The sequence below is a fragment of the Clarias gariepinus genome, chromosome 22 (assembly GCF_024256425.1).
Source record: "Clarias gariepinus isolate MV-2021 ecotype Netherlands chromosome 22, CGAR_prim_01v2, whole genome shotgun sequence".
Taxonomy (NCBI): domain Eukaryota; kingdom Metazoa; phylum Chordata; class Actinopteri; order Siluriformes; family Clariidae; genus Clarias; species Clarias gariepinus.
In genome coordinates this window covers 21,490,854-21,500,017 of record NC_071121.1, presented here as the reverse complement: position 1 = coordinate 21,500,017, position 9,164 = coordinate 21,490,854, and the positions used below count along the sequence as shown (strand labels likewise).

Genomic DNA, 9,164 nt, shown 5'->3' with positions numbered 1-9,164 from the left:
CCTGGTCCTAAAATAGGAGGGTGTCCGGGATAAAACCTTATTTAAAAAAAAAATTATTATTATTAATACAATTATTATTATTACATTTTTTTATTGCAATTAATACAAAAATCTAATTCAGCATTGCTCGTGAGCCAACATGGCTGAGCAGTGGAGCAGTTTCCTTTCACGCACGGGCAGAGGAACACGAGAGCGCGAAACTGTGGCGCGCATGCGCAGCACCTAGAGTGCCGCGTCGCTTTTTTTCTGGACACTGGAGGTGGTGACGTCATGGCTGTGGAGAGACCCCCCGCTCTCACTGTGTGTTCTGAGTGTTTCTGTGCACCAGCATCAGATGCACTGGGACTCAATGACTTAAACACAGTTGCCTTGTGTTTTTAATTGTATTTTATTTTTCATTTTATTTCTTTAATGCTGCAGGTCTTGGCAGGGAAAAACGCTCTGTGTGTGAGAGTGAGTGAGTGTGTGTGTGTGTGTGTGAGAGAGAGAGAGAGAGAGTGTGTGTGTGTGTAAGAGAGAGAGACAGTGGCCGGTCTTGATTTGTTATAAGGCAGTGCTGGAGAGAGAGAGAGAGCTGAGCCTACATGGCCGCGCTGTTTCGCAACGCGTCGCCTCTCTAGGCTGGAGAAAAATCCCGCTTTCTTGTTTTTTTTTTCCCTCTCCACCGCATCGACTCGGTGTTATTCCTCCATCGCCACCCGGCTCTGTTTGCAGTTTGCTAGGCGTTTCTAAAGAGAGGGATAGATAGATAGACAGAGAGAGAGAAAGAGCGTGGCGGCTCGCGGAACAACGGAGACACTGCGCGCGCCACTCGGCGGATTTGATGAACCATTCGCACCTTTGCCTTCGCACTGAGTGACATCCCGCCTGGCGAACATGCTGCCTACAGGACTGCTCGCCCTTGGATTCATTCTTACACTGGAGCTTATTCCTACCGGCGCCGTTGAAGGTAAGCGGTTTATTTATTTGTTTGTTCGTTAGCATTTTTTTTTTCCCACCCATGCATTTTGCACAAACGTTAAATATATATGTGCGCGCGCGTGTGTGTGTGAGAGATATATAGATAGATAGATAGAAAGAGATAGAGAATCTCCAACTCTGGAGTACCTGGAGCTGAAATGTCTCGACACCCAGTGTCCCTGTTTCTCCAGACTGTGTGTGTGTGTGTGTGTGTGTGTGTAAATGCCCAAAGGAAGCTTGTTACCATTCTGGGGCCGTTTCCATTCCACTGCGCGACATTGTTACCTTGTCTGATCCGCTTGTTTACAGTGAAGCCCGAGATCCAGGGAACGCGCGTCGCGATTAGACCACGGAACACAATCAGTGCGATTCTAATGCGGATCGAGATTAGATCTGTTCATTGTATTACCGAGATTATGGTTATTGTTATTATCATGACTGCTTTTGGGCCAGATTTGCATCCTGTCGCTGTGGCTTGTCAGTGAGCTTGTCTAGGCCGACTCTTAGTTCTTCTATAATACACCTTCACGAATATTAATCGTCCATGTATCATTACCATCATTCGATTAATCATCGCGTCAATCTTATCTCTAATGTCTGAGCATTTCCTTTTTTTCTGGGAGAATTAATATACAGAAATGTCTGCTCACATATTCTGCAAGGATGATGGTGATGATGATATTTGGCCTGGGTTAAATTATTCATTTTTGGCATCACGTGATTCCCCGAAAAAAAAAGGCTGTTGCCTGTGGTGTCCTGAAGGTCCTGCATTTACAACAAACATAAAACCAGGCTGTGGATACGTGATGCTTCTCTTAACATGCAGATTGCAGATTTGCGAATGGTTGTCGTGTCTCAGCCAGCCAGCCAGCAAGGCTACTTCTCTGTTCCAGGCTGTTCCTTATGATTTGGCCATGAACAGACTGTGGGAAGCACAGCCTGCAAGCATTAAAAGGAAAAACCTCACCCTGAACGACGTGCATCAAATTAATGTGACCTCATTACTGGTATCCAGGATTTACCCTGAATGGACTTTTCGAAACTCCTTTCATTGACATTCTGCTCTGTTTTCATTGAGGTTTCTTACATAACCAGCCAATGTGGTTCAACTAACTGCTCATGGGAATTAACCTTTGCTTCATTTCTACCTGAAAAGAGTGCTGTAGCAGCACTTTTAGCCAGTCTTTTATCATGTTCACTGATGTAGCAAAAAACTACTGTAGCGATTTTGGAGCTCCACTGAGAAAATGTAGTAGCTACAGATAGCTATATTAGCTGAAGCCACTAATCTGAACCTAACTGCGGGTGAAATGCACATTTTATACAAGATTCATATTATCACCCTAGGATAATTTCAGAGAAAATTTGACCCCAAAGTCCGATTTATTTTATTAAATGAGAAAACAATCGTTCCGTGCTCGGGAATCGTCTCCGTGACCACCTCTTCTAGCAGAATGATTGATGCAGCATACTCGGATGTGAATTGAATCAAATGTGGAAGCAATCGTACCTGAGAACGGAAGTAGATCGCCGTTTAGACGAAACATGACCAGTACCGGTCATTATTTTAACTTCCCGGTGTTTTTTCTCGTAGTCATTTACTAACATGACCGTAGTTGTATTTCCAGCCATGTCACATTTGTATTTTTACACTTTTGGGTAAATAAATCAGGCTTCTAAGCTTAAACTTTTATATCAATAACGCGGTGCATTGCATTGTGGAACTTTGCGTTTAGCAGTTGTTGTCTTGACTCATCACTAGTCTGGATTTCTCTTAAATATGACGGTGAACATTGCCAGGAAATTTGGAGTGAGAAAAGAAGCTGTTGCGGTTTTGTTTTTAGGGGTTTCGATAGTGGAATTATTTTTTATAAGTTTTATTGGAACCGTCTGTGATGTAAGCAGAAAACAGCTGTTGCCTTCTCGCAGCAATAATGAAACTGAACATTAACCAATAAGTGGTGCAAGCATCGAATCGCATAAAACATAACGAACATGTCAGGATGTTGAAGCATATCATATAAGACGGAGGGCTGTCGTACTAAATAAAACACAGACTGAGTGTGAAAGGTATTACAGTTGTGCTGGTATTCAGTTAACAACTGTTAGATCACGTGTGGAGTGGAATGATGCATATAGTTAAATGCCCCAGTGCTGTTGTGCTCTATATCAGCACTCATGGAATTCCTTCATCCAATCATATTACTGGATCAGAACTAACTCTTGTATAAAAGCAAAAAAAAACCAAAACAATTAAAGAAAAACTTTTTTTTTATATTGAGTCTGAGGTGATAGAGAGGTAGATTTAGAGTACTCCTCAGTTTTTTGGTCAGTTGTTGTTTAAATTTGTTGATAAAAATGTGAAAGAGGATCCATGAGACATTTCTGCTCAAATGCCCCAATTTCTTTTAGTGAAAAGTGCATAAATTATGCATCCATTTCTTCTTCTTTTTCGTCATCTTCTTCTTTTTTTTCTGAGGCTTTTGTAATAGTGGCCTGCAAATGACATGCATGATTTTAAATCTGCAGATGAGCTCTTTTTTTTTTTTTTTGTTTAACCATTTTTGCAAAGTCTTGCACGGAAATTCCAGTCCTTTCAGCGGTTTTGTTTAACAGCAAGTCTGTTTTAATAACTTTGCTTTTTTTGTTGCTTATTTAAATGCTTGTAATTACATGTCCATGTAATGATAGAGTCCATTTCTAGTAAACACAGGGAAAGTAAGGTGCATTAAAGTAAACAATAAGGCAGGGGATTTCTAGCACCATGTTTGCAGTTAGGCAAGAAATCTTGTGAATGTTGCATAGAGTAGCTAAATGTACCACAACCAATGGGTTAATGCCTTAAAAACCACCAATCACCTGAAGCTAGACTATAACTCAAAGGAAATGCTTGTCGGGGTTAAAGGGCATTTTGCATAGAATGGATGTAAACACCGCTATCAGTAAGAATAGATTTGGATTACTGCTTAAAAAACGGTTATCAATGTGCCACCTTAATGTAGTCTCTGTTACAATTCCGACTAAAGAGAATAAATGCTGCAAGTCAGCAATTAAATAATTCTTATTTTTAAATGACAAGCCAAAGCCTCAGGTTGACCTGTAAAGATCAAATTACATTTAATTGTCTATTTGCTGTTTTCATGTCAGAGCAGAATTGATTCTTTGTTTACTTTGTAATTGAAACAGACGATCCAAAAATTGTGACCTGAACATGCAATTTTTTAATTTATTAATTTATTTTTTAATTGTGTGTTAAACAAGAAAACTTGGAGGCATGAAGTAAATGCCTCGATAATTCCCATTTGAGATCTCTCTCTTCGTTTATTAGTCAAGGTATCCAAAATTAGTCACGTTTCTACTGCTCTGTTCCTTGGCTCGGCTTGCACAGTGTTTTGGTGCGATCGAGTTATTCAGGGTCGAAGCGCTTTCTTGCTGCAGTCGAATTATGCAAGAGTTCACTTGGAACCAGACCAACATCTCAGACCAGGTGTTTTGTTTGGCATCCAAATGCTACTGATATGTTCTCACCTTCTTAAAGAATGACACGGAAGTCGGAAAACGCGCCAGCTTCCGATTCACACGCTAAACACTGCATACAGAAATGCACGTTAGAAGTCTTGATGTGGAACAGGGATGTTCTTAGTAGGTTCCCCTGATTAAAAAAAACAACAGGTTTATTCATAAAAAAAAACACGGGCAGACATAGTTCTGCTTGGATGATCGGGCCTAACTGGAACTGTGGACTTTCGCCAGTCTTAACATGGTGATGAATGGCTACTTTGGCTTTTGGTGAAATCGAGAGAAACATTGTAGTATTTTGAAACTTTTATGGAAATTTAAATGTGTCGCCAGTGGTTGAGGCTAATGAAACTTCAGAGGTGCCATAAAGATCAGATGTTGCCCTAGAACTGAACCATCATTTGGCACATCATAGCTAATGTTGTACTTTGTTTTATGTTTTTGTTTTATGATACTAAATAGGGGTCATCATGATAAAGGGTGAATAAAGCTAGGGGAAAGGGGTGTTTTGGGGACACGTGATTATCCAATATCAATATTATGTGTCATTGGATCATCAGTATGCAGATTTGGCATCGTCACAGCTCAGGAAAGTGTAAAGTCCGAGAATGCAAGACCATACAGATGATTATCAGCTCTTTACTTTAGATGCCTGAAATATTTATTTCAGAAAAGGTTCGGGACATGAACATGATTCATATGATGTTATCACAATACCTGGCTACCGATTCGTTTTATATTGGGATTCAATGAATATCACGATTTTATAAATATTCCAACAATTTCATTATAAAATTGAGGCAAACCAAACAGTCACTAGCTGATCAACTGGTGCATCTCTGTTATAAATGAAAAAAAACAACAAATACATGAATCACCACACAAAAGAATCACAACTCTGAACTGAATTGTTACCTCCCCCATCTCTTTATTTATTTTTCTAATTCCATGTTTTGTTCTTTACTGATTTATTTTCTACATTCTAAACATAAAAAAAAATAATTTGAAAAATTTTTTTTTCAAACTATGAGATAACATGTACACACAGTAATTAATTAAGTAACAACTTGTCAGTTGGTATTTTAAAACACAACATATGAAGGTTAGCTGTTCTGGAACAGTTCTTGCAAGAACAGTATTGTGTCAAGTGCATTTGCAAAACCCATCAAGCACCATGATGAAACTGGCTCCCATGACGACCACCGCAGGGAAACAAGACCAAAACAAGAGAAGATTATTGCATATTTAGGATACCTTCAGCCTTGTTTTCCAATGTAAAAAGAAATAGGAAGGACCATGGAGGGAGGAGGGGGGTAATATGTGTTTAAAATATCTGCAAACAGTTCCTCTAGTTCTCTGATGTTTCCTTGGTCTGATTCCTCCCAAAGCATTTTAACTGTAACATAATGCTGAACGCCCACATGCCAAAAGTTGTTCTCTCTTTTTTTTTTTCCTTTCCGAGAAGCGTCTTGCGAAAACCTGTGAATGTTGCGACATTTTCAGGAATACTGTCCCAGCCCGCTACTTCGTCCTGGTGGGAGCGGGAATGAGAAGGCTGAATCCGATCATGCTGACAAGTTGAACAGCAGGTCATACCATAGTCCTGCCTCTCTTCAATGAACCGCAAACAGTCAAAGTCCTCCACAACTTCCAGATGACGGTGGTTCACTGAGAGACCGCTATACTGCTATGGCCAGCATAGCGCAATGAGCGATAAGACGTTCCAACCATGAGCTCTGTTTCAGGGAATCTACGTTTTGTCTGTAATATGAATACTCTTGATGTAGCATGCAGGCATAGAGTGAAGTGGAGTCCTTTTTCTTTCTCTGAAGGCCAAAAAACGGTTTTTGTGAAAATTATGAAATAAATTAAATAAATAAATCACGTAGATTTGGATCGGTCCATGAACCTTAAAAAAATTCAGTTTGTTCAGTTTGTGATTTTCACCTGAATAGAAATTTTAATTAAATTTAAATTTCTTGTAAAGATTTCTTAAGTACTGTTCTGTGTAATTTTTTTTTAGTCATATCCTTTTCTTATTTGTGTATAAGGGTTTGAAATACTGAAGCAGTATCCCAGATGTCTGGAACAAAGAGTTTTCATGTTTAATTAAAGCTGAACTCTGGTTGATAAATAGCTTTAACATTAAGAAAAACAACAAACTCTGTACGGGTAGGCCATATGACTAGACAAATAGTTGCACATTTTGAGAGAGCTGCACCTTAAAAACATTGCGATTATTTTGACACACACTGGTACCCTGGCATACAAATTTTAATAGGTGAAAATTTCGTATTGCGAAACGCATTTCCCCATAGGAAGTAATGTAAATGCAGATAATCTGTTCCAGCCAGCCAAAAGTATTTCTACCAATTTCCAACATTATATAGTGGAACTTCGGATTGCGAGTTACACGGTTTGCCGAGTACAGAGTATCACGCATGCGCTTCTTGTTTTGCTTGGGAGACGGAAGGGGCTGAAAGTAAGAGTCTCCTCTTACTCTAGCTACACACACACACACACACACACACACACACACACACAGAGTGCCTGTGCGCATAAACTGAAACACTTATCTGTCAGGATTTCTTTAAACTCATGTTAAAGGTAGGTTAATTTGTTTTATTTTTACTTTATATTTTGTATTTATTATTTTTATGTATTAATTTTTTTGGACTGTGGAGCAAATAATTTGGGTTTCCATTATTTCTTATGGTAAGGTTTGCTTTGATTAACAAGTGTTTTGGAATATGAGCCTGCTTCCGGAACGAATTATGCACGTAATCTAAGGTTTCACTGTAGTCGTATTCCTGCATATAAAAAAAAATAATTTATGACTCCTGAAAGTTTTTTCTTCTTGTTACCGTCCTTGCTATAACAGTTTTGGGACGCTGGGTTTTTCCCTAATGCAAACAAGTTTTGGGCGGCTTCCAAACATACGCGGAACTTAGCTGGTGTTTAGTTCGCCCATGTACCTAAAAATACTTTTATATTTATATGCAGAGATACTACTGTATTGCAATTGTGATTTTTAAACTGCAATATGTAGCTATTAAATGTACTATTTTATATTTAAATATTATTTACAAACAGCAAATACTGGCAAAAAAGAGAGGATGTTTGCTAATATTTAATTATCAACTCAAAAGTTTAAAAAAACATACAAAACATAAAGGTAACCAAATTGATCACAAACTCTACATAAACTCTGACTAGATTGTATGTTACCTATAATAAAAAAATTTGCAATTTATTAATTATTGACACAGGTTAATTTTGTAATTAATTGTGCAACAGTACGCATTACATTACCTTTAAAGTTTTAAATTCAGTTAGGTTTCCTGTCAACCTAAATAAGGAACTGGGTAGCTTTCATTTATCTGGTTGGCTATATGAAAGTGTATATGTTTATGATTTTTTTGTCACCGTTTGTATCAGTTATACATGGGCAAAAGTTTGGGGATGCCCATAAGTCTACGGTTGTCTAAGTTGTCTAGGATGTCTTTGGCACAGGAGCGCAAAGTACACAAATCCTGCACTTGAGTAAAAGTAACTAAAAGTCCCTATTTATAGTTGTACTTGAGCAAAAGTGTAAAAGTACTTATCTTCAAATTTTTTATTTAAGTACCAAAAATCTGCATTTGTATTAGCTTATAGCTTATTAGTCTTGAAGACGTATTAAAATAGTGTCTGTCTCTCTCTCTGTCTCTCTCTGTTTGTGTGTGTGCTTTCGACCATGAACTAACTGTTTTTTACTTTCAAACACCTGCTACATGATTAGGGAATGCAAGTTGCATTAGTATGCATAAAAGCCAGCGGGTAGAGATGATATTGCTTCAAATGCTATACACCCATCCTATTTAACCCTATGCTATGCATAAATGTATTGAAGTAGAAAATACATACATTTGTTGTATGGTGTAGTGGAGTAAAATTAAGAAGTATCTAGTAATAAATCTACTTAAAGTACACATATGTGAAATGTGTAATTAGGAACCATAATAAAGTAAATGTTCTTTGTTACCTTCCACCGCTGCTCTTTGGATTGTGGCATTAAAATTTCGTTTCACTGGAAATAAAAGGCATCAGCCTGTTCCAACATGGCAGTGGACGTGTGCATTGTGGTTGGTGTTGAAGAACTCATTGAACTGAACCAGTTAGCTGAACTGAAATGCAAACCTGGCATCAGTTCCTGATCTATATTATGCTATTATATTACTACATCTACCAGACCAGACTGACTTACATTTAACATCTGAGCAGTTGAGGGTTGTGGGCCTTGTTCAAGATTTGGTTGTGCTTGGGTTTAAACTTATGACCTTCCGATCAGTAGGACAACATCTTAACCACTGAGTTACCCCTGCTAACCCAGACCCCACTAATGCTCTTGTGGATGAACAAGCAAATCTCCATGTCTATGCTCAAAACTAGTGGAAAGCTGTGAGAAAATGGAAAATTGGAAACTTTGCGTACATACAGTATGTTGCATGCTGATATGAGTAACTCATCTTTTAGTGCTTGTTTCAGACATGGCTGAAAAAATACCCAATTCATGGCATAAAAAGTATTATACAAGAGCTGGTGTGGAAGTTGTGGCCACGTCTTAGACTCGCATTCCATCCTGGATGTCTTTAGTATGACCGGTGAGATGTTCAGTAATATTCCAAGGAAATAACAAAAAGCAG

At 38.4% G+C, this 9,164-nt stretch overlaps 1 protein-coding gene across 1 annotated transcript in view; it reads left to right on the top strand.

Moving 5' to 3' along the window:
• Nucleotides 1–552: 552 nt before the first annotated feature.
• Nucleotides 553–9,164, top strand: part of lrp1ab (low density lipoprotein receptor-related protein 1Ab) — a 122,351-nt gene continuing 113,739 nt past the window's right edge. The window contains exon 1 of the mRNA XM_053482666.1: nucleotides 553–949. Coding sequence (XP_053338641.1) covers nucleotides 877–949 — 73 coding nt within the window. The 5' untranslated portion in view covers nucleotides 553–876. The remainder of the gene's footprint in view (nucleotides 950–9,164) is intronic.